At 43.6% G+C, this 26,067-nt stretch overlaps 1 protein-coding gene across 5 annotated transcripts in view; it reads left to right on the top strand.

Moving 5' to 3' along the window:
• Positions 1-26,067, top strand: part of PDE10A (phosphodiesterase 10A) — a 618,961-nt gene that overhangs the window by 565,733 nt on the left and 27,161 nt on the right. For all 5 annotated transcript variants that reach the window (XM_045500247.1, XM_045500245.1, XM_045500244.1 and 2 more), the window contains 5 exons: positions 4,184-4,326; positions 6,627-6,710; positions 9,048-9,198; positions 12,911-13,066; positions 18,852-19,024. In XM_045500247.1, coding sequence (XP_045356203.1) covers positions 4,184-4,326; positions 6,627-6,710; positions 9,048-9,198; positions 12,911-13,066; positions 18,852-19,024 — 707 coding nt within the window. The remainder of the gene's footprint in view (positions 1-4,183; positions 4,327-6,626; positions 6,711-9,047; positions 9,199-12,910; positions 13,067-18,851; positions 19,025-26,067) is intronic.

Here is a 26,067-nt window from a genome sequence, read left to right as displayed (position 1 = left end):
TGTTGAAAATGGCAAGACAGACACATGAAAAGATGCTCAAAATCGCTCATCATCAGGGAAATACAAATCAAAACCACAATGAGATACCACCTCTGTCAGAATGGCTAAAATTAACAGCTCGGGCAACAACAGATGCTGGCGAGGATGTGGAGAACGAGGAGTCCTCTTGCACTGTTGGTGGCAATGCAAGCTGGTGCAGTCGCTCTGGAAATCAGTGTGGAAATTCTTCCAGAAATTAAAAATAGAACTACCCTACGGCCCAGCAGGAGCGCTACAAGGAATTTATGCAAAGGATACAGGAGTACTGATTCACAGGGGCACATGTACCCCAGTGTTTATAGCAGCGCTTTCAACAATAGCCAAATAATGGAAAGATCCCAAACGTCTATCCACCGATAAATGGATAAAGAAGATGTGGTATATATATATACAATGGAATACTACTTGGCAATGAGAAAGAATGAAATCCGGCCATTTTAAGACCATTACTTCCAACTTACCCACTTTGGACCTTGAGAAAGTTGGTTTGCTTTTGAGTGTCTATTTCCTAAACTAACGAGTAGCAATAACACCAAGCATGGGCTTGCCGTTAGGACTAAATCAGGTAGTGTAGGTAAGGATCCTAGGACGTGGTTCTCAACAATTCTCCCTTTGTGCTTAGCTCTAGTTAGTCATGATATTTGTGTTTTGCGAATAGTCATCGTAGTCAGTTTCATAAAATCCCACTTCATTGCTACATATATAGCTGGTGGGTTGTTTCCATGGGCTAAGTTGCTTTTTTTTTTTTTTTTTAATTGGTATTTCCCTCAGTTTTTACTGGAAAGTAGCAACAAAGAGCTAACAGAGGGAGCTTTGAGGCCTACCCTAAGAGAAAACCTGTACGTTGACAGAGTAAGAGAAGTCAGCGATTCTTACAGGACATCTCCATTTTCCATACAACAAAACGTGTCAGGACACACAGGTTGGGTCACTTTTCTTGTGACTTAATTCTCTTTGCTTTCTTCTAAACTAAACTGTCCTTGTTAGTAGGAGCATAACACCAAAAATAATATAGATTTGTGTCTGTACATGTTTTTTTTCTGCTCCCCTGTTGGTTTTTCATCAAGCAAAGGGCCTGGAGAATAATATTGTCACACTTGCAAATCTCAGCGTGGAAAGGTTTCTTTCTGGGTTGTCTATGATAGTTTGTTTGGGCCTGGCTTGAAGAAAGACAGCATCTTAAACACATCTCCCTAGGATCTGGTCAAGAAAAAATAATTCTCATTCCTTTGCCTTTTTGGTACTTGTGGCTTCCGTAAACTAGAGTAGCTTTGTAGGCATAGGAAGTGACGTGCCAGACGGTACATTTTTGCCACGGTATATTTTTAATCTCTCCATTGTCTTTCATTAACTCAGATATTAGGATTACCCATCTACTATGGATTCGGCCTTGTGTTGGTCTCTCCTTTGTTGAATTTTTTTATTCATTTTCTTATTTATTTGATATTTACGTACTTACTCAGATTCATCTGGAATTATTTCCTCTGTGGGAGACCGGTATGCGCAGGGCCTTGTAACTTTCCCCGTGTACCCCAAGTGTTCGTTGTTCTTAGACCAGTTTTGTTTGTTACGTTTTTAGCTCGAAATTATAATATTATATGCCAACAGTATACACTGAGAAACTCCAGCTACGTAAGCTACAGGTCGAGTTTTCATTTCTTCAATGGGGAGGGACTGTTTTCCAACACAGTCTCACACAGGCTTCTCTTCTCTTCACAGAGCTCTTAATTCAGTAGATCCTCTCGCAGAGCACAGCCAAGTCTGTCTTCCTACACAGGCCTTCAGATCCCAGAACCATGAGCCACAAGCTCAGCCGGACTGATAGCCCTCTGGTCCCCTGGGTCTGATAGCCTCATGGTCCCCTGGGTCTGATGGCCCCGTGGTCCCCTGGGTCTGACAGCCTCATGGTCCCCTGGGTCTGATAGCCCCGTGGTCCCCTGGGTCTGACAGCTGTGTATTTCATGCTGCCAAGTAAATAGTCATTTATCAGTAGGTTATTTACAAATATTTGCTTCCAGCGTTTGGCTTGTCTTGTTATTCTCTTATCAGTTTCTTTCTAAGAGTAGTTCTTATCCTTGAAGAAGTCCAATTATTCTTTTCTTTTTATGATCATGCTGTTTAGCACTGTATCAAAGAAATGTTTGCCTAACCTAAAGTCACAAAGATTTCCTCCTGTGTTTCCTTCTCGAAGTTTAGGTTTTACATTTAGGTCTGTGATCCATTTTGAGTCAACTTTGTATAGGGTGCAAGGTGAGGGTAGTCGTGCATTTATTTGCGCGTGGGTGTCCAGTCGGCCTGGCACCGTCTGTCACCTTTACTGTCCTTTCTGCAGCACCTTGCCCCTGCGCACCTGTTGAAAACCAGCTGACGTTTAAGAGCATCATGGCCTCTTGACAAATCGGCCCCCTTTATCATTCAAAATTATCCTTCTTTACCCCTATGCTAATAGTCTTTGCTCAAAATCTACCTCATCTGATAGTAATACAGCCACCCCAGCTTTCTTTTGAGTGGTATTAAATGGTATATAATTTCCATCATTTTACCTCATCTGGGTCTTTATTTTTAAGGTAGGATTTTTTGGTAAAACGCATAAGATGGGTCTTGTTTTTTATCCGGTCTGGCAATTTTTGCCTCTTACCCAGAATGTTTCAACTATCACATTTTAAGTTTAAGGATAAATCCCCCGTCTTGTTGCTTTCTGTTTTCTTCTTTATTCCCTTTTACCTCTCTTTCTTCCTTTAAAATGGAATTTTTTTTTTTACGATTTTGATTTATGAAACAGCTTTTAACTTACTAAACTCTTCTCCATGAAGAGTTCTTTAAGTTTCATAATGAACCTGTTCGATAATATATAAAGATGCAACTAATTCGTTTGCAGGATTAACTGATACTCACCAGGGGAGATGGAAAGTTACGTGAATTTAAGCCAAAAATATTAGTGGCTAGGGAACAAAGCTCCAAGTGTGATGTTTAAGAACAGCCAGTACTACGTTTATTCCATTTGGATGGAACCGCGTAGTTTTCGGCATATCTTTTTCGAATAGTATAACTCAAAATCTAAGTATTGAAATAAATCAAACTGAACCCAGACCTTAACATCACCGTGGCACAAATTATTAAAGAAAAAGCTTGACAACTGACAACATACGTGTAATTCGTGCTTTCATTGGAAAATATGTGATTGTTTAATAAGAACAAAAAGTCTTATTCAGTAATAAAATACTAAAAAATACATACTTTCTATTTTTTATCTTTTTAAATTTCTATTTTAGTATAAACAATATATCCACACATCGTGCATGTAATTGCTAAAGGAGTATACATTTATTAGGCATGCATCTCTAAAATTCTTTTACTGATAAAGGACTTCACTTCACTTCACTTAAACATTGTCCTGACTGCGTGGACCCGAGGACTTTGACGTCACCAAGAATTAAGATAAATATATATTTTTTAATTTTTTAATCTTTATTTATTTTTGAGAGAGAAAGACGCAGAGGCAAAGTATAAGCAGGGAGGGGCAGAGAGAGAGGGAGACACAGAATCAAAAGCAGGCTCCAGGCTCTGAGCTGTCAGCACAGAGCCCGACACGGGGCTCGAACCCACAAACTATGAGATCGTGGCCTGAGCTGAAGTCAGACGCTTAACCGACTGAGCCACCCAGGTGCCCCTAAGATAAATATTTTTAAAAGAAGACTTAGAAAAACAGTCTTAACTCCTGACTCATTTAGTCTCTGTCTCAGTGTGTTTGGGGTGCCGTAACAAAATACCATAGACTTGGTGGTCTAGAAACAACAGACGTTGGAGTTTCTCCCAGTACCGGAGGCTGGGAATCTAAGAAGAAAGGGACCACCAGACAAATACCAAATAATCTCACTATCCAGAGAGAATTGCAGAATTTAATAAGCCTTTTAAAATGGAGATACAATTTAAAAAAACCTGAGGTGTTTTGTATCTTCAAAGGCACATGTGTGGGTGTCTTCGTTGTATATGGAAATGTATGGTGATCATAGTTAATGGATAATAATAGTGTTTTCAGTTATAGTTCTGACTGATTCTTTTGTACCGAATTCTGAACTTTAGTGACATAACTACTTCAAACGCTCATTTAATTTACCCTTAACTTTGCGGGTTTGCCATCCAGATGTATCACAGGATCCGACATTCCGAGTGCATTTACCGGGTGACGATGGAGAAGCTGTCCTACCACAGCATCTGTACCGCGGAAGAGTGGCAAGGCCTCATGCACTTTAACCTCCCGGTGCGCCTCTGCAAGGAGATCGAATTGTGAGTGTTTTGTCCTGTTGCTTCCAGAACAGTTTTAACTTGATTCCGCCTGACACGAACTGGGCGTACAATTAGAGTCATGGACCCCACGTTACACGTGCTCTGTGGGTTCCCATTTTCCCTTCCACTGTGACTTCCCTTCTGGTGATGGAAGGTGGAAAGAAAGGCCACGCCTCTTTTGTCTTTAGGAAAAAACATCTGACCGCCATTTTGAAATGGGTTAACTGAGATGTTAGCTTTTTCTCGTTAGTCTTCCGCCTACTTCACACCAGATAGTACCTGATGTTCAAAGTGGCGTTGAAGATCAGGGATCTAAAAGTTTCTATTTCCGTGCAATTTTAAATTTAAAAACTAAATTTTAGAATTTAGTAAGAATGAGTTCACCTTTCACATTTTCTTTTCTAATCCTGTGTTAATATATGTCAGTTCCTGGTGGTAGGACCTCTGATGATATGTATTTCATTCTAAGTGCAAGCCCGCAATCTCCCTCTCTCTCTCTCTGCTCCTCCTCTGCTCTCACTCTCTCTCTCTCTCTCAAAAATAAATAAATGTTAAAAATTAAAACTTTAAGTGCAAGCCAGCACTCAACTACATACCAGAGATCTTCAGAAGTAACCCAGAGCTGATACTTGCCCTAACATCGGAACTGTTCATTAAACAAGAAGGCCATCAGACTGAGGTGACTCTAATGCTGGAGTAGCTGGCGTAAGCAAACCAAAATCTAAACCCAAAGGGCCCCAAGGCTACGTGATGGAAACCCCGAGGACAGCCAGGCACAGACAGCCAACTGGGCCTGAAGCCACAGTCAGCAGCAACTGCCTTTCTTGGCTTTTGCAGCGTTTCTGCACCAGGGTCTCTGCTGGCTCCTGTCCCTACAGGCTTCCCACTGCCCTGTTGGAATAGATTTTTGCTCAAATAAGCTCTTACGATTTCTTATTTGCCTCAACTTACCCTCTGATGGTTTGTGCACAATACACATTGTGATAGAATAAGAAATCTGTATATTTGGTCTTTGGAGCCGGGTCCTGGCTCAGAGCTCCTAAACCCCTTGAGTTTCCTGAATGACCGGAGTGAGAGAAGTGTCTTTTCTTGTTCAGAATGAACCTTGTTCGACCACACTGGAGTTTCTGCTATTGAAGGACTCTAGGAGGGTGGGGGCCGGTTGTCCAAGGAGCCAACCGCGTGGTTAGGGGGTTGTAATTTTCAGCCCCACCCTCAGACCTCCTGGGAAGGGACAGGGGCTGGGGATTGAGTCAGTCACCAGCGACCAACAATTTAAGCAAATGTGCCCGTGGAATGGAACCTCCAGAAACCCTCAACAAGGGGTTTGGAGGGCTTTCCGGTTGGCACACACGTTAGGTGCCAGGAGGGTGGTGCCCCTGACGAGCGAGGCCTGAGAGCCCACCCCTTCCCCCGTGCCGTGGCCCATGCATCTCTTCGTTTGCCTGTTCCTGGCTTGCATCCCTAATAATAAACTAGTAGTAGTAAGTGAGGTGCTCCCCTGAGTTCTGTGAGCCGTTCTGCCTTGCAACATCCGAGGTGGGGGTTGTGGGAACCTCAGCTTTATAGCTGATGGTCAGAGGGGTGGACGGCCTCGCGATTGGCACCTGCAGTCGGGGGCAGTGTTGCGGGACCGAGCCCGTGACCCGCGCAGGCTACGCTAGCTGCGGTGGGGTCGGAAGTACACCGCGTTAGAGGGCATCATCGGTTGGTGTCTGCAGAGGGTTGGAGAATTGCTGGGTGTGGAAAACTCACACGTGTGGCGTCAGAAGTGTAACTGGAGGAAGATGGTTTCTTTTAAATACTTTACCGCCGTGTCTGTGCGGGTTAAATCTTAGTAGTTAAATTAGCAAACGGAAAATAGGTAATAACTTCGGATGTTTGTATTTATGAAGTTTCTCTCTGGATTTAGATGGGAGATAGAATGATTTTCCACTCTAAAAAAAATCATTTTCCCCCCTTGTCTGTAAGTTGTGTAAAACACATGTAGGAGTCACAGTAAAGTTATTTTGTACGCTCTCATTGCTCTGATAACGACCGCAACATCATTTTTTAGAGATTGTTTCATAGAAGATTAAGCAATGGCTTAAACATTGGGCTAAGTTCCTGAGGGAATGTGTGGAATTTCCTCCTGGAAACATTTAATACAACAAAGATGTGACTAAGAACGCAGGAAGAGAGATGGCTAGACTCTCAGTGGTTTTTTAGTTTCTTAAAAGACACAAAATTAAATTACTTTATTTGTGTTTATGTTTACCCTAATTATATTTACTAGTCAGCCTTGTGTTCTTTCGTTTCAGATTCCACTTTGACATTGGTCCTTTTGAAAACATGTGGCCTGGGATTTTTGTCTACATGGTCCATCGGTCCTGTGGGACATCCTGGTATGAATGACCCAGAAACTTCCTTCTTAATCTCTTGAGTGATATGACCTCTTCCTCCCCCTGCCTACATGCCTGGCCACTTCCTTGGTCGATAACTATTTGAAAATATGCCTTATATAAATAACTTTTTTTAATATTTAAATTAAAAAAGGCTGAGATTATTGGACAAGTTGATTTTCGGATTTGGATTTCCCTTAGGGCTACCCCTGAGCTCTTTGCCAGGGTGGCTGTCCCTTGGCTAACGACCGTGTCTCTACTAGGTGATGGTAAAGATACAGGTGAAAATTACCTTAGGCCGTGTAATGGGAAGAGGTAGGGGTTATTTCTCCACATCATTCCATACTATTTTCAAGTGTGTCTTTGGAAAATGTGCATTAAATTTAGCATCAGCTTTCAACCTACATGCTGTATCTGTTTGAACAGGTGTGAAGGACACAGGTCTCCTAATTCAGTGCCAAGTGCTTTATTAGTGATTTCACTGTGGTTCCCTTTCCCTGTGGGTCTTTCCCCCTCTTGTGGCCTGTCCTAGAGACCTTTCATGACTTTCTCTTTAACTTTTTACAACTTAAACACATACTTAAAATGCAAGTAATTAAAAAAAATGCAAGGAATAATTTTCTTTTTCTCTTTTTCACTCATTTAATCATAAAGTGGCTTATAGAGGCCCTTAGTTTCTCTGAAGCTAAATTGTCACTCCTTTGCCATTGAATTCTCTGCCTTCTCCTACTTTTATTGGTGACTTTTATAAGTTGCTCTTTTGAAAGAATGCACACAGGGTAATTAAAACACTTATTTCTTAGATGTCAGTTGAGAGTTTGACCCGTTGGAACTCTTAAAAATGACCTACCTTATTCTTCAAGGACATTTGAAAATCTTCAGTGGAGGGGCACCTGGGTGGCTCAGTCGGTTGAGCGTCCTACTTTGGCTCAGGTCATGATCTCGTGCTCTGTGAGTTCAAGCCCCCTGTCGGGCTCTGTGCCGACAGCTTGGAGCCTGGAGCCTGCTTCGGATTCTGTGTCTCCCTCTCTCTCTGCCCCTCCCCTGCTTATGCTCATGCTCACTCGCTCGCTCTCTGTCTGTCAAAAATAAGTAAAATTTTTTTAAAAAATTTTAAAAAAGTCTTCAGTGGAGAAGAGTAAAGGTTATATATTTTTAGAAGTTCTATGGACTGTCATCTTCCTGGTATTTCAAAGAGCCTTGTTCTATATTGATGTGCTTTTATTTTAAGCTGCCTTAAATTCCTTGAGAGAGTTGGTAGGGACTTAAATAAGTAGAAATACATGAAATATGAAAATAAAATATAATAACAATGTTGCATGATAAAAACGTATCATTGGGCACCCGGGTGGCTCAGTCGGTTAAGCATCCAACTTTGGCTCGGGTCATGATCTCACGGTTTGTGAGTTCGAGCCCCTTGTCGGGCTCTCTGCCGTCAGCGCAGAGCCTGCTTTGGATCCTCGGTCCCCCCCTTTCTCTCCCCACCTCCCCCCCCCAACTCTGGCACGTGCGTTCTCTGTCTCTCAAAAATAAACAGACATTAAAAAAACGTTTAAAACGCGTCATATCATTCTACGTATGGTGTCAGGGTTTTGGCGTGGCCGTTTGCCACTTAATAATTTGAGTGCCCCACGATAGTTCGAGAGGATAATCACTCATCTAGGAAATTCCTATGCTATATTTGAAGTTTGGGAATCTGAATATGCTGTTTTGGAAAATATTAGCTCACAATGCCCTTAAGCAGGGTGATGATATGTTGCTGTCTCTCGAGCACGGTGCGGGGACGTGAGGGTGAAGTGAGTTAGCGACACGCTCCTACACGCCCCTTCTGGTACTGGCCCCTTGGTGGGCCAGCGAGTGTATCAGATCAGAAGCTCTGAAAGAGTCCTCCTCTCGTAACCAGCCAGAGAAACCGAAGGGAAGTGATGAGAGAGGCTTTGGCGCTCCTGGACCCAGTCACTGTGCACATTTTCATAGTTGCAAGTGTATACGGGTACAGATGGATGTGTTTCTTTTTTTTTAACGTTTATTATTTCATTTTGAGACGGAGAAGGTACAGGTGCACCTGAGCGGAGGGGGGGCAAAGAGAGGGAGAGAGAGAGAGAGAGAGAGACAGAGAGAATCCCAAGCAGGCCCCGCGCTGTCGGCACAGAGCCTGACACGGGGCTCGATCCCACGAACGGTGAGCTCGAGACCTGAGCTGAACCCAAGAGTGGGACGCTTAACCGACTGAGCCTCGCAGGCGCCCCCAGACGTACGTGTTTAAACCAGAGCTCTAGCGAGAACGTGTCGGCTCTTTACCGGTTTCTGTCGTAACGGTTTCTCCTCTTCTCCGCACAGCTTCGAGCTCGAAAAGTTGTGTCGTTTCATCATGTCCGTGAAGAAGAACTACCGGCGGGTTCCTTACCACAACTGGAAACACGCGGTCACCGTGGCGCACTGCATGTATGCCATACTCCAGAACAACCACGGGCTTTTCACCGACCTGGAGGTGGGCGTCCACGCGCTTTTTTTTTTTTCCCCTCCATTTCAAGTAACATGAGTGGATTCAGACGCTGTATGTCTGGAGCACCTTCTGGGTGTGGCTCCATGACCTGTTCCCCCAGGACGGTTCGGTAATTTCGTAGGAGCACGCTTTTAAAGTGGCTATGCCTGTGTGTTTTTCACATTATTTTCTATCACAAAGGTAGATACAGAAATTCCAGCTTCACCAAAACATTCCCCCCCCCCACCCCGAGGAAACACCAGTTTTGTAGTTTTTTTTCGCTGTTAAAGCTTCAGTCTTCTGGAAGTCTTTGTTACACAAACCAAGTAGATTTTTCTCACTGCCCTTGTGTCCTGGGTAGTATAGGCAAATCCTACTGATCTGAGACGCCAGAACATGAAGAACAGTGAGGACGTAAATGATCTCCTGCCTCGTGAGGAGCCGGGCTCTGTGATGCTTCACGGACCCACCTGACTTTACATACCCAGAGCCGGGGACAGACTAAGAGATTTGGGGCTGCCTGGTCCTTTCCTGCACCGCTGGCCGGCCCCTGCGTCATCCGCCCCACCCGGCCCTCCGTGATGGGAGCACCTCGGGCCCAGCCGGGCTGACCGCCAAGCATGTCCTTTCCCCACGTGGTCCTGGAGGTGCCCGCAAGAAAGCCCGACTCGAATCCCCCTCCCCTCCTCCCTAGCCCTCCTCCTCCCCTGCTTCAGAGAACGTGTTGGCCATGCCGACAGGAGGCTGTCAGCTCGGTGATGAAGACACAGCGCTTCTCTCACGGGCACGTTCACACTAGAGCCCGGCACTCCTGAGGGCCATGCTGTGTGCGTCCCGTCCCGTCACCCCAGAGTCACAGTCTAGGCAGGAGACTCAGAAAGTGCATTTTAGAAAAAGTGTTGACATTTTTGCTTTTTTATTGCTAATCTCTTGGTAGATCTTGGTTAGCCTAACAACTTATTTATTACCAAGAAAATGAAATTTATTCTTTTTTCGTATAAATTATGCTGATTTTCCACTCCATGAAACCCCATATTTTTGAGACATGCAGCATTTTTTCCATTCAGTTCCTTCTAAGAAAGCAATTTCAGGAATGCCTGGGTGGCTCAGTGGGTTAAGCATCCGACTCTTGATTTCCGCTCGGGAAACGATCTCATGGTTGTGGGATCGAGCCCCTCGTTAGGCTCTGCGCTGACAGCGGCGCCTGCTTGGGATTCTCTCTCCTCTCTCTCTGCACCTCTTCCCGCTCATGCGTTCTCTGTCTCTCTAAATAAACAAACAGGGGCGCCTGGGTGGCGCAGTCGGTTGAGCGTCCGACTTCAGCCAGGTCACGATCTCGCGGTCCGTGGGTTCGAGCCCCGCGTCGGGCTCTGGGCTGATGGCTCAGAGCCTGGAGCCTGTTTCCGATTCTGTGTCTCCCTCTCTCTCTGCCCCTCCCCCGTTCATGCTCTGTCTCTCTCTGTCCCAAAAATAAATAAACGTTGAAAAAAAAAATAAATTAAAAAAATAAATAAATAAATAAGTAAACAAACAAACAAACATTAAAAAAAAGAGAAAGCAATTTCATTGTCGTCTTCGCCAGAGGATAGTCTGTGATTTTGACAACTGTAGAAACCATCTTTCAGGTTGTGTTGAAATGTACATTAAAAAAAATGGCAAAGTTCAAGATAAATGTGAAAATGTAGTGGCCACAAATTAACTCTCGTTTAAGCTCCTAGTTTGTTTTTAGAATTACATCATTATGTTTTCACAAAACGTCAGGTCCTTTTGCCTGAAAATAATCCCAAAATAATATGTGTAAACATTTTAAATATGTTTTTTATTTTTTTTTTTTAATTTTTTTTTTCAACGTTTATTTATTTTTGGGACAGAGAGAGACAGAGCATGAACAGGGGAGGGGCAGAGAGAGAGGGAGACACAGAATCGGAAACAGGCTCCAGGCTCTGAGCCATCAGCCCAGAGCCCGACGCGGGGCTTGAACTCACGGACTGCGAGATCGTGACCTGGCTGAAGTCGGACGCTTAACCGACTGCGCCACCCAGGCGCCCCTTAAATATGTTTTTTAAAAAAGGGTATTTAATCTCTAAAAGAGCTGTTAGAAATGATCATTTGATCTTGTTAAAGTAGCATATTAACAAAGGTAACTCCTCACCTCGTGAATTATTTTCACATGCTTAATTGTGGCATACATTCAATAAAACTATTGAATGTTACGTCAACAAAAATAAAATACATAAAAAAAAAATTGAGAAGAGGTACATAGTAGTTTTTCTCTGTTTGTCTATCGTGCAAGATTTTAAAACCTTGAAATCTCTTGCCAGATTCATCCTGGGTAACACAGCAGCACAAAATATGGGAAAGACCCCAAACCCAAGTGCTACTCAGAACATAAGTAATTCAGTTATCCTATGGCCAGTGAGCCTGTGGCAGTGGAGGGGCGTCCGGGAGGCCCCTCTGCTCGTTAGGTTGTAGGAGAAACCGTTGTGCCCAGGGAGGCTACGAAAGGGGCAGGGCGGACACGGACAGCTAACCTCATGGGGTTTCTGCAGACCCCCTCCTCCCTGCCAGCACCTGCCTTCTGTGGGCTGTGACCACCCACTCACCGGAACACCCGCCAGGCTCCTGTCCAGAGCTGGCCTTGCCACTTGACCTCGTCCCTGCCCTGGTGGTTCTTCCCTCCCTCTCCTCCATCCGCGCGTTCTCTGCTGGACTGTCTGGTCCGCGTGTGGGAGCACCGCGTTGTCACCTCCATCGTAACGCACCCTCTGCCTGCCTTTCCACTCAGCTCCCCACTGAGTTCTTAGCTCCCCGTTTCCCCAAACCCACAGAACAGCTGCCGCAGCGGCTGGCTCCAGTGCCCTCCCCGATCTTCCCCGGCCCACCCCCCAAACACGCTCCGGCCCAGGTCACCAGCGCCCTGCACCGTGCCAACGGAGGGTCAGCGCCCAGCGTTTCGCCCCTTTCGGTCGCTGTCTCCCCTTGGCCGCACGACGCCCACTGCTCTGCCAGAAACCCTGTCTTCCTTCCCTGGTTCCCACAGAAGATGGTCCACCTCCCTTCTCTGCCAGGATTCTCTGTCCCCTCCCTGCAGCCCTGCTTCCCTCCTGACCCTCTGACTGTCGGGACAGGCCCACCTGCTCCCCGCACCCACCCCTGCACTGTTCTCCCAGGACCCCCTGCTTCTCCCTCGCTCCCGCAAAAGTCTGCTCGCGTGGACTTTCTGTGGCCTGCCTTGCTGTATTAATCCTTCACCCCCTTGCACCCGCTCTGTGGTCTCTCACCGTACAGCTGGCCATTTTTTCACCTGCCATAGGATTTACTTCTTTTCTTCCTTGTTTGTTTGTAATAACAATAATATTGTTGGAGTTTAACTGGAACGGGTTTTGAATGAAATGCTGAAACGGTCCCCTCGTACAGAGTTCCTTGCCCTGTAATTCTTGGGAACGTTTGCTTTAATTTGATAACCACCATGAACTTTTCCCCGGAGTTGGGCAAGAACACTCAAGAATGATTCAATTGTCTATTTTAAAAGCAGAAAAACAACGAAAGAGGTTAAGAAAGAAGACAGATCACGTGGAACTTCAGAGATCCCTAAGGATGTTGGCTGTTTCAATGGCAGGACTCTGTCCCCACGATAGGAATGATAAGCTGTAAATCTTCTCATATCTGCTTCTTTGTTCTGAACATCTGTGCACTGGATTTTTTTTTTTTTTTTAAGCGCAAAGGGCTGCTAATTGCGTGTCTGTGTCACGACCTGGACCACAGGGGCTTCAGTAACAGCTACCTGCAGAAATTTGATCACCCCCTGGCCGCCCTCTACTCTACGTCCACCATGGAACAGCACCACTTCTCCCAGACGGTGTCCATCCTGCAGGTGAGACCTCATACCGCCTGCCCGCCCGCGGCCTCCGCGGTCCCCTCCCGGGAGGTTCTAGTGGTTCCGAGTAAACGCGGGGTTTCGGTTGGGCCTCCTTCAACAGCTGCAGCTGTACGTCCCCGCAGAACCTCGTGTGTATATCCTCAGTAGGTAATTGTGGGGCGCTCTGACCATGAACCCTCGGTGAAGGTTTTGAATACGTATCTGTTTTGCGGCCACGTTCGAGTTTGAAGTAGGTGATCCTCTAAGGCAAAGTGTGTTTCGCGTGTTGTATTTCTTTATACGGATCGTCATATTCTCAAACCCCGACATACTGGACGTACACCTGGGGGGTTGGGCAGGTCCAGGTTCAAGTGCACGGAAGTCTTCTTAGTTGTTCTTTTGTGTGCATTCTTCTCAACTTGCCGCCTTTAAGGTGTTCTTGCTACTTGACCTAGACTTGGACAGGCGTCACCGAATCCATACCCTGACGTGACCTAAAACCTCCCGTGGGGGTTGTGACAGGGAAAGGCGTATCAGGGTCATAAACAGATGGGCCTATCTCTGTTCAGGAAAGGCTTCCTTCCTTTTCTGGAAATTACCGTACTCTCTGCTGATTTGACATTTTATGCTTAGGATACTTCTCTGAGTAGTTCTTCTCAGACCCATCTAACTGCCCCCTTGAATTCCATTTTGATAGCAAACATATTCATTGAGCTCCTCCCAGCCGCCAACACCCATTTTAGGCCCAGGGGTTGTAGTAACAATAAAGACAAGTTGTCCCCTCCCCTCCCCCCCACTGGAGCTCACGGTGTGGACTGAGGGAGGTCCGCATCCAGAGCTCTGCCCTCACACTGCCATTCTCCCTGCTCCCCCCGCCTTCTCTCTGGGGTCCTCGTGGTCACCGATAGGCTGTGGCTGTCACACCAGCATCTCAGACCAGGGCACAGGGAGACTTCTCTCTCCAGACACCTCAACTCAGCGTCCGACGTGACCGAAATGGGGGCGGCCTCCACCACCCAGCCACCACAGGGAGATGACCTTGGAGTCGTTGTTCCCCTTGCCCCCAACGTCCCGTCACCAAGGCCGGCCAGTTTTATGTTTTGTCAAGACCGCTCCAGACTTGACCGATTTAAGGTGATATCCGAGAGGAGCAGTAAAAATTCCAGGTTCCAGTCACTAAACTATGAGACAGTAATGTATTGTTAGATCGCATGGACGTCCGTGATACCTCTGTGTATCTGTATAAAAGATTATGGAAGGTTTTGCCTGCCGCTGTCCTGATCTCCACAGATCTTTATCACCATGGCTACCCAATGACTGTGGATCTGGAACTATCCTTCCCCTGTCAACGTGGCCCGACAGAAGATAAATAATTTGGTATATAATGGTACAGAGGCCAGCTTAAATCTGTCCTTTTCTGTGGATGCGTTCTGAATGGATAGACGTGATCTTTGGCTACCAAACTGAGCTGTGGGCGTAGGTGTGTATTGGCCGAGTGTCCTTACTACCGCCTCTGCTCTGACTGCAGAAGTCATACTGGAGATTTGGTCCTTTTCGTCACCACCATCGTCAGAGTAATCATTCAATCACTCATCAGGCATTCAGTATAAATACTCTGATAGTTATTACTTAATACTTAGTATACATAAGCAAATAAATCAGAAACTTAAGAATTGTGCACACATTAGCACATTGATTTTTATTACCATTTATTTCCATTTTACAGATGAGAGTAATCTACATCGAAGAGGTTAAGTACCTTGTCCCTTATCATACAGCTAGGGAGTAACGGACCAGGATTAAAAACTAGAATTGTTTGACCCCAAACCCTGAGTTCTTAATTACAGTCCTAGCACGTGGTTTGATACAGTAGGTGATCAGATACCAGAATGCGCATCAAGCTGTGGCGGTCGCGAATGCTCAACGCCACGGGCTTTGTTCATCTCACGTCCCCCGAATGATTCAGCCTGTGGCTTCCTGTGGTGAGACTCGCACCCACCCGGGCCGCATGGCTGGGGGGTGAGCTCTCTTGGTGGGCATGGGGTATTGAAAGCTGAGCTCCCAGGCCTTCCCTGAGGAATCTCTTTGATAGAGCTAAGCAGCACAGGGCTTTGGGGAGAACGATTTATGATTAATAATAATCTGTAAAAGCCTGCTGAGGACAGATGGGTGAGTATGCCCACCTGCTCCCGTCCGACCCTACCTGCTACCCGTGTTGTAGCCAGTGATTATCCTAAAACAGGCCTCCTCCTGTCGTGACCCTACTAACTACCTTCCCATGATCATTTCAGTTCTGACATGAGGCCTCTGTTGGAACTCTGGCCCCCTGTCACCGTTTCTCTGTGGAGACGATGTGCTTGAGCAGCACGGAAATTGTGTGGTTCCCACCAAACACGTGTGGTCGCACGCTGCTCCCTGCACGCGTGCGACTCCTGGTCCCTCAGAATCCGTGTCCCCGCCCACGCTCTCCTGGAGCCCTTGACTGCACCTGTCTCCCGACGTGCTTCTCTGCCTCTCTCCCACTACACTGTGAACTCCTCCAAGGGTGCACTTCCCTCGTTTAGGGCCACGGCTAGAGTAGGTACTAAGTATGCTGCAAGTACCCTCACACCCGGGGAGACACTGCGGGCTGCGTACCTGCCAGATGAGCGCCCACGTACGTTCATTTCGTGGTGGGAACGACACGGCCGGTAAGGAACAGCGCCCAGTGTTGCACCCGAGTCATTTCTGCGTGTAAAATGCTGGTGGTCTTATGCCTGGTTGATGCCAAATGGGACGAACTGGCTTGAATTAGCATAAAATAAACCTCTGACACTGTAACCTGGGAGATTATGGGAAACTTACCAGTTGATACGTAAAAGCATTAATGGGGTTTCATCAAGCTCACTGATGGGAAATTAGAGCTCCTAAAAGAGTTCAAGCTGTTTATCTGCTGCGTGTGGTTACTGTGTCTCCTTATTTTCTGTGCTTTGGAAGAAAAGAACGTGCTGAAGAGTATATACTGGATCCTCTTGAAGGGAAGGGGCCACTTACTGTTGTGTGTTCATTTATTGCCTTTGCTCTTGCAAAAGGTTGAAGGAGGAACTAAAAGGATCCTTGTGACTACTTTCCATTGTAAAGATCCTCTCCCGAGCTTTTCCACCGAATTCCCTTTAATATCAAAAAGTAGTCAAAGACATAATAAAGTGAAGTCGCCAACAAATATACAGATCCTTTAAAATGGGTCTCCCTCTGCCATAGATCATGGATATTTACACTTTTGAGAATCTGATGAAATACTGTGCTTACGAAGGACATGTTCAGCATATGATATGATATATATATCATATATAATATACAATATATCATGCTGGATGTGATATATGTATATTTATTATATATATATGTGTATATACATATATACACATATATATATACACACACATATATATATATATATTTATTTGCAGTGAGTTCACAACTTTGTGGTCCCTGAGAGGATTTCTGGAACCCAGGCTAAGAGGTCCCCATTTTATCAGCTGTGTGGTAGAATATGTTTAGACGTCATCACGTAATGGTCCGTTGCTGATAGAATGAAGCATTACCTGCGTGTCGCATGTGATTCCCCCTCAGACAGCCTGACAGTGGTGCACGTGTTCCAAGGACCCACACCAGTCTGATACGTGGTAATGGCTGGGGAGCGCGGGTGACAAAGTGTTGAAACAGCCCAGCCGCCTCGCTGTAATTAGGGGCAGATGAGAGCAAAGCAGGCTTCCTAGCAGCAGGCAGAGCGGGGCTCTTTAGCCTCCTGCCCTGAGATTTCGGCGAGTGGACGTGGGACGGGGCTTAACGGCTCATGGAGTTCGTCCGCCTTCCCAGAGCCCGAGTCCCCTCCCCGTGGTGGCCGACGGGGCTGGTGGCTCTCCCTTGTGCCGAGGCCCTGTCTGCCGTCACATGCACCCTTTGGCTCCGTTGAGCATCCACGAAGGCGGCCGCCGGTGAGATCGTGCGGCTCAAATCGCCGACGCGGCCGGTTGATGTGAAACTCTGCCGTTGCTCTGCGGTCACAGAAGAGGCTTGTGCTGTTTCAGCAGATACTTCAGCTCAGCCAGACATCAAAGAGTCGCACAGTTTTATGACTTGAGAGTGAAATCACACATGAAAACGCCTTCTCAATTTAAAACGTTCCACAGACGTCAGGCCTTCCTATCGTTATTGTCTGGAAGATACCCAAGTCTGGGGCGCCTGGGTGCCTCAGTCGGCAGAGCATCCGACTCTTGACTTCGGCTCAGGTCATGATCCCAGGGTCGTGGGATCGAGCCCCCAAGTCAGCACAGAGCCTGTTTGAGATTCTCTTTCTCTCTCTCTCTTTGTCTCTCTCCCTCTGTCCCTTCCCCCACTGTCTCTCTTCAAAGAAGAAAATAGCCAACTAGAACTAACTCCATTTGCTGCATTTATCATAGGATAATGTAAATATTTATAAAAGCTTAAGAGTCGGTAAGAAAGATTCTGGTGATAGAAAACAGGTGGTGCAGAGGCACCTGGGCAGCTCAGTCGGCTGATCTGACTCCTGATTTCGGTTCAGGTCACGATCTCGTGGTTCGTGAGTTGGAGCCCCATGTCAGGCTCTGCGCCAACAGCACGGAGCCTGCTTGGGATTCTCTTGCTCCCTTTCTCTCTCTGCCCCTCCCCTGCTCATGCTCTCTCTCTCTCTTTCTCTCTCCCTCTCTATCAAAATAAATCAATAAACTTAAAAAAAAAGAACAAGAAAACGAGTGGTGTATGTACAGCCTTGTTTCAGCGTAGTGGGAAGGTGACAATGTTTTAGTGAGATGTCTGACTTTGTAAAAAAGTACACTTTCATAATTTCAAGTTTTTAATGTATTGTATCAGCCAATAAAGATAGCTTAAAACAAGTGAAAGCAATTAACCATCGATTACAGTAAGATTGTGTTGGCTAATCATGAATAATTGAACAGTAATTGATGAGCCCACAGTTGAATGCATCTTTATTATTTCAGTCTTTCTTGTCTGAACAAATTGGCCCACTTGTATCTCAATTACCAATAAAGGCTTATAATTCTCAGAGGAAGAAGTTATTATAAAAAGTTTTTAGGAGATTTCATAAGCAAAAGAATGCTTCTGAGGAAATAGAGTCCAAATGACCCACGTTTTGCTCTTGTCTAGGCTGACGGTCTACCGTCCCACCTCCCATGAGAACAGAAGAGAGGTTGGGGCCCCAGTGTCTGCACCTCGTGACGTGTGCTTTACGTGAAAGTGCTGTTGCCTGTAGAGAGAAACTTTAATATGCCTCACTTAACTATTTTAAGGTTGTGGGACATTTTGTTTTAGGATATGGAAAAAGTGTTTACTGTTCATTAGACTTGAAGTGGACAAAGATATACGTGACTTTTTAAGCCCGTTAATTTCCAGTATGATATAAAAAATGACCAAAGGCTTGCATTAGTTTAAGAAGAAATGTCTCTTCCTTAAATGCATTTTCTAGTCCTTGAATTACTTACTAGAAATATCCAACACCAAGGTATGTATTCGAATCCCTGGGATTTTGTGGTAGCGAATGATGTTACGGTCGTTAAAGGATGCATTTACGCGGTAGCTTGGGTTTTGTAGCCTAAAGAGAAACCGCAACGTTGATTTCCTTAATCATTACAAACTGTTCTTTTGTTTCCCCCAAAGGTGTCATTTGTGTGCCAGATGCCACTGGCCAAACTGTGTTGTTTCACGTGACGGGACGGGGTTGTGTCGTGAAATGAGAGCTTGTGCTTCCTACTGGTGGTGTTTCTTTGTGTTTTTTCCATAGCTGGAAGGGCACAATATCTTCTCCACCCTCAGCTCCAGTGAATACGAACAGGTGCTTGAGATCATCCGTAAAGCCATCATTGCCACAGACCTTGCTTTGTACTTTGGAAACAGGAAGCAGCTGGAGGAGATGTACCAGACCGGATCGCTAAACCTTAATAATCAATCACATAGGTAAAAATAATTTTTCAAAGTTTAGAAGCCTAGGAAGTATTACCTGGAATGAGCGTATCCTTAAAAACAGAAATGCAGTTTAGCATACGTTTGTATTTGAAAGCAGAAATGTAAAAGAAATTGTGTGTTTTCTTTTTGGGTCACGTGCACTTTATGCTGACTTTGCATATTTCCTTGTCTGACACAATTGCTGAGTCCACGGTGGGGATAATTAAAATATGAATTGCGATTTCAACTGCTCACCCAGGAATGGGTGCTTGCCAAGAGGCCTCTCCTTGAATTTATTTCAGTCCAGGGTATTTAGTGTTGGGCTTCACAGATTCAAACTCCGATGAAAATGGATTCATTTTTCAGAAACCAGATCATCTTGGCCAAGCCAACGTGATTGACGTGTAAAATCGGGATTCTGTTTTTCTGATCTACAAATGTATATTCTAGTTACCGGCATCGGAATATGGGCATTCGGTGTGGTCAGATCATTTGGGAAGCCGAGTGGCAATCCAGAAGCGCATTTCGGACATGGAGTCACAAGAGGGGTTAGATTACTTAAAATGCTCTAATGCAGCAAGCGAACTTAGTCGGAAATTATTTTTTCTGAGAAGGTGTCTCTTGCCCGGTGGATTCAGAAATACCTGACGTGTGTTCACTGTGAAGCTGGCCACCGGCTGTACATTAGACCTCGGTCCGCTGGCTAACCTTCCTGCTCGTCACTTGGGAGGTGTGACTGCCAGTTTTTATTGCTAAGACTTTCCCTTTGCCGTTTCCGTGTCTGACCAAGGCCATCTTAAGTGATGCTGCTTTATCTGAGATTTGTGGACGTCCATTTAGCGATCTCTTCTAGTCCTGCTGAACTTGGGTCTGTATTCTCTTTGTCTGGGTGCTTTCGTTCTTCCTCCATGATGCGTTAAGGACTGATCAGAACATTTCTTTCTGGAGGAGTCTGTTCGAAGGGTTTTAGAAGCCATCCACTCAGGTACCACAAACACAAAACACGAAGTCTACTAATGACTATGGATAAAAGTTGCCCTCTTCAAGAATATTATATACATAGGATATAATGCTGTCCATTCCTTTGGGTAAGCCACAGTTGTGGGTGGTTCAGTCCGCCTTCAGACAGGCAGATCCGGATTTTGTGGAGCCTGAAACTTACACAATCTGGGGAACCTTGTTTCAAGAAAAAGAGACATCTTATTTTCCCCTCAGGCAATCTGAACACACTGTCAGGGCCCTCCCGGCTTCATGGAAGGGATCAGTGTGTCATGAAGGGCCACAAAGGTTCTTCCCAGCACAAACGTCTTCTGCCTGCAGCCCAAGGGACACCCGTGATCTACAATGATCGTGTCTCTGAACCTGCAACGGGCTTTGTGTGCAGCTCTTGTAGGAACAGGTGTTTGTTCACAGTTCTTTCTTATAGCGGTGATAAGATGGGGAAAATACTACCCTGCAGGAAGGTAGTCTTCGGCTTACCCAAACCCATGTGCATACGTCTTTTTTTTTTTAGGTTATAAGTAAGAACCATGTAATTAATACCAAGTTTCTTGTATATTATTTTTAGCAAAATGGTTACAATAATAAGTATTATAAAATAGAAAATTAAAAAATCTAATTGCAAATATTATATTTTGCGCTTAGTGCATATGTGTGTGTCTTAGTGGTGTATACTGTCTAGTTGTAGAAGATTAAATAATTTGGGGGCAGTTAATAATTTGAAAGGTAATGCATGTTTGTCTTAACAATTCAACAAGGGCAGAAGTATATATAAGAAGAATGTTCTTTGTATTTCTCTTCAAATTTTTATTTAAATTCTAGTTAACATAGTGTGATCGAGAGAGAGCATGAGTGGGGGAGGAGCAGAGAGAGGGAAACACAGAATCCGGAGCAGGCTCCAGGCTCTGAGCTGTCGGCACAGAGCCCGACGCGGAGCTCGAACTCACAAACTGCGAGATCATGACCTGAGCCGAAGTCAGATGTCCAACTGACTGAGCCACCCAGGGGACCCTGCCCATCACCCATTTAGCCCATTCTTCCACCAACCCTCAGTTTGTTCTCTATAGTTAAGAGTCTCTTATGGTTTGCTAGAAGAAGAATATTCTGTTCTTCTGCATTCCATGCCAACAGTCTATTTGGCATAATATCATCCCAGGCACGTGTGTGTGTGTGTGTGTGTGTGTGTGTGTGTGTGTGTATGTATATACATATGTATATATGTATATATATGTATATACATATGTATGTATACATATACACACAAATATATGTAACATCTTGTAGTATAGAGTATACATAAAGGCTTGTTAAACCTTTCCCTATATTGATGGTTAGACATTTCTAGTTTTGCAGTACAAATAAAGCTGCAGTAAACTTGCTTAGTTAGTGTTACCTAGTGGTCCTTTATTTATTTATTTAAAAAAAATTTTTTTAACATTTATTTATTTTTGAGACAGAGAGAGACAGAGCATGAACGGGGGAGGGTCAGAGAGAGGGAGACACAGAATCCAAAACAGGCTCCAGGCTCTGAGCTGTCAGCACAGAGCCCAACGTGCGGCTCGAACCCACGGACCGCGAGATCATGACCTGAGCCAAAGTTGGCCGCTTAACCGACTGAGCCACCCAGGCGCCCCGACCTAGTGGTCCTTTAAAAATATGTGTTGTGTAGTGCATGGTGCTAGAAATTTATGAACATAATACATTTTCTAAAAGGATTATAGAAACTCACACTCGTCCTAACATATGGGGGAAAACCATTGCTCATTAAATAATGCCATTTTCTGATAGCTGACTGCATTAAAGATCATTTTTTGTTGACTATTTATTGTTCCTACTTCTATGTATGTGTGTGCTCAGAACTTTTGTATTTTTTGTTGAATTGCTTACTTTTTTATAAATCAGTTTGCATTATATATATTATTAAGGATACTAAAAGTTTCTCTATGTCACAAACATTTTCTTTAGGTCATTTTCAAAAATTCTATTCGGAAATTCTTCTGACCATAAAGAAATTTAATTTTATGAGGCCAAATCTTTCATTTGTTTTTATCAAATCTGGTTTTCTGTCTTGCTTAAAATGGCCTCCCCTGTCCTCACAGTAATATAAATAGTACTTAAAATTCTATTCATATATTTTTATAATTTTGACTTTCATAGTTAGATCTTAGTTCTTCTGAAGTTATGTCTTTTATTTATTCCTGGTGGGTTGAATCAATACCGTTTAATTAATTCATTCTTCCACTGGTTGAAGTTCTCATATAAACTTGAATAATTGTTTGGATTCCTTAAATCATTTAAATGCTAATTATCTAATCCTCAACTGTGATCATACTGTTTTGATTACTGTAACTATGTTGAAATTTATCATACATACCCGGTAAGATAATCTTCATCTTCCATTTACCTTCCAAAAACTTTGTTGAAATTGTTAGTTAATAAATGCATTTTTAACATTTTTATGAAAAAATTTGCAGACTTACAAAGAAGTGGAAATTATATTCAAAGTCTGCAATTTATACCCACTTCCTGCATTCAAAAATTGTTGACATTTTACCATATATTTTTACCTTTCTTTTGCAATCAGTGTGCCACTTGAATGTAAATTATAGACATCATGACTTTTATCCCCCTCATTGTGAATACTTAGAAAGAAAAAAATATCCTGCTGTCAGTTAAAAATATCCACGTTGGCATTTTGATTGTGGCTGTGTTTATAAATGTAAGTATATTGCCTTCAAAGACATTGGCATGAGTCTTTAATACTGACCACATTTTATAGTTTGTCTACACAGGTCCTGCCGGTTTCTTGGTAAAAGTTATACAGTCGTTTTACAGATTTTTATCACCTATGAATGTTTCTTCCCCCATTTTTAACCGGAAATACAACTTCCAGTCTCCATAAAGTTATGAATGTCTGTATATTTCTCAATTTCGCGTCATGTGTTTAGAAACTTTATTAGGTGCTTACACATTTATGTTTGTTGTGTGTTCTTGGTGATTTGCCCTCTTATCAGGGTGAAATCAGTTCTCTTTTTGTCTGTAATGCTTCTTGCTTTGAGGTCTTCTGTGTTACGAGCCACCCCAGCTTCTGTATGCTTACTGATTTACTCTTTTCCGCCCCTCTACTGTCATCCTCCCTGTCTCGTTATTTACAGTGTGTCTTGTTCCCAGCAGTAGTTGAGGCCCGAAATTACTAACTTAACAATGGACCGTTCAGCCTGTCTGCATTTAAAGTTACTGTGTGTGTGGCTGTCTCATTACCTTGCTTGTTTTCTCTTTAACACTTTGTTCTTTGTCCCTCCTCTCCTGCCTTGAGTTAGCTGCCTTGAGTGTAACGTTTATTTACTATTGAGGGACAAAGAGAGACAGAGCATGAGCAGGGGAGGGGCAGGGAGAGGGGGAGACACAGAATCCGAAGCAGGCTCCAGTCTGAGCCGTCAGCACAGAGCCCGACGTGGGGCTCGAACGCATGAACCTCAAGATCGTGACCTGAGCCGAAGTCGGACGCTTAACTGACTGAGCCACCCAGGTGCCCCTTCTAACTGGCTTTTATCGTTACACCTCTTTGTGTTTTAAGTGGTTGCTCTTGAATTTACAGTCTTCATTTTTATCAGGGTCTTTGAATTTGTATCATTCCATTTCTGTATAATGTAAAAACCTTAAAACACAACCCACTTATACCCCTTTTTGTCTTTTATGCTGTTGCTAAGTATTATACTGATAGATTTGTTCTGTATCCCAGATAGGTTGCTAACATTTTCAATTAAATAGTCAATTGGTTGTTAAAGAGTTAAAAAGAAAGAAAAATAATCTGTCATATTTTCCCATACACACACACACACACACACATACACACACACACACACACACACACACACACACACACACTGTTTCCAGTGCTTTGCATTTATTTGAGCAGTTCCAGATTTCTATCTGGTATCATCTTGTTTTAGTCTAGAGAAGTTCCTTTAACATTTCTTAAAGTATGTGTTGACAGCAGTTTCTTTCAGCCTTTGTTTATCTGAAAAAAAAAAAAAAACTTTATTTTGGCTTTACTTTTCAGAGATTTTTGCAGGACTGACAATTCTAGGTTGACAGATTTTCTTTTAGCATTTTAAAAATGTTCAGTTGTCTCCTGGCCTTCATTTTTTTTTCCTGATGAGAAGTCAGTGGTCATTCTAATGATTATTCTTCTATATATAACATGTCTTTGTATTCTGGCTGCTCTTAAGATTTCCTCTGGCTCCTGGTCCTGCTTGAGGTCCTTCCGCTGAGCCATCTGGGGCTGTGGCTTGCCGATTTCAGTGACATGTAGACGACTTTCCACCGTTATATTTCTTCAAATATTTTTTCTGCCCCATTTATCACTTTTTTCCCTGCAGCTCCAATTATGCATGTGAGAGATCGCTTAATGCCATCTTAGAGGCTGCTAAAACTCTGCATTGTGGTTTCAGTCTTTCTCTTCTCTGTCCCTCTGTGTGGGTTAATTGGTTGGTCTGTGTCTTTAATTCCACTGATCCTTTCCAGGGTTCTTCCCAGTCTGTTGTTAACTCCATCCAGTGGTGTATTTTAGTTTATTTAGCTTATATAGTGTGCTTTTCAGTTCTGAGATTTCTTTTGGGTTCATTTTTGTAGCTTTTATGTGTCTCTGAAAATTCCTTATCTCTTCACCCTTTGTACTCAAATACATATTTTTCTGAAGATTCTTTGACCTATCAGTTATTTACAAATTCTTCACACTTTCACCATCTGAGTTTTCTATGAACCTTTTTTGTTGACTATTTTCTCTCCAGATCATGGAGTACATTTTCCAATTTTTTCAAAGATTTATTTATTTACTACATTGTGGATAATATGCTGTGTTATCTTTCTGGATTCTGTTACCTTTCTCTGAAGATAATTGACTGTTACTCTAGCAGCCAATTAAATTCTTCATGGATCACTCTAAACTTATGGATTCGTGCCTTTAAGCATTTTTAGGGTGGTTTCTGTTTCTGTTTTGACCTTGGTCCATAGGTCACTAAGGATATGAGGGAAATAGGAATCCAGATTTGGGACCACAATCTCTGTGGCTCTCTCATGGTTTCACTTGTGAATTCTGTCAAACATTTGTGGAAGAAAGAATATCAATCTTATACAAAATGTTTATGAAGAAGGGAATTGTAACCACTTACAAAATGTTTATGAAGAAGGGAATTGTAACCACCTTATTTTATGAAGCCTGCATAATCCTGATACCAACATCTGACAAGCACATTAGAGAAAAATCAAAGGGGCGCCTGGGTGGCTCAGTCGGTTAAGCTTCTGACTTCGGCTGAGGTCATGATCTCGCCATTCCTGAGTTCGAGCCCTGCGTCAGGCTCTGCGCAGCTTAGAGCTTGGAGTCTCTTTCAGATTTGTGTCTCTCTCTCTGCCCTCCCCTGCTAACACTCTCTCTCAAAAATAAATAAACGTTGAAAGAAAGGAAAAAAAAAGAAATAGTAAATTAAAGATCAATATTCTTCATAGACATAGATGTAAAATTTATAACAAAGTCTAACAAATTCAGTCACAAAAAACATAATAAAACATAACAAGTGGCTTTTATCTCAGGAATAGCATTTGCTAATATAATTCACAGGAATATTCAAAATAAAGAAGAAACTATATGATCATTTCAAAAGATTGTAGAAAAAGCATTTGACAAAAACCCTTATTAATGGGGGGAATATCTAAGCAAATGAGGAATATAAGGGATCTTATTTAATTTCTTAAAGAGCATCTTCAAAACACTATACCCAGTATGATGATAGTGGTATACAAGGGTTTTTTCCTCAAGTCTCGAAGCAAATGAAGGATGCCCACCATGATCACTTCTAGTCTACTTTGAGCTGGGAGTCCTAGCCAGTGCATTACAGTGAGAAAAGGAATTAAAGTCATAAGAGTTGAAGGGAAAAAATAAATTTGTCCTTATTTGTAAATCACATGCCATCATCTACTAAAAATAAAATCGTAAGGAATCTCCAAGAAGTCTGCTAGACTTAATAAGTGAATTTAGCAAGTTTACAGGGATATAT

The sequence above is a fragment of the Leopardus geoffroyi genome, chromosome B2 (assembly GCF_018350155.1).
Source record: "Leopardus geoffroyi isolate Oge1 chromosome B2, O.geoffroyi_Oge1_pat1.0, whole genome shotgun sequence".
Classification (NCBI taxonomy): Eukaryota; Metazoa; Chordata; class Mammalia; order Carnivora; family Felidae; genus Leopardus; species Leopardus geoffroyi.
Note: the sequence above shows the minus strand (reverse complement) of the source record. Positions and strands in the feature narration are given on the sequence as shown.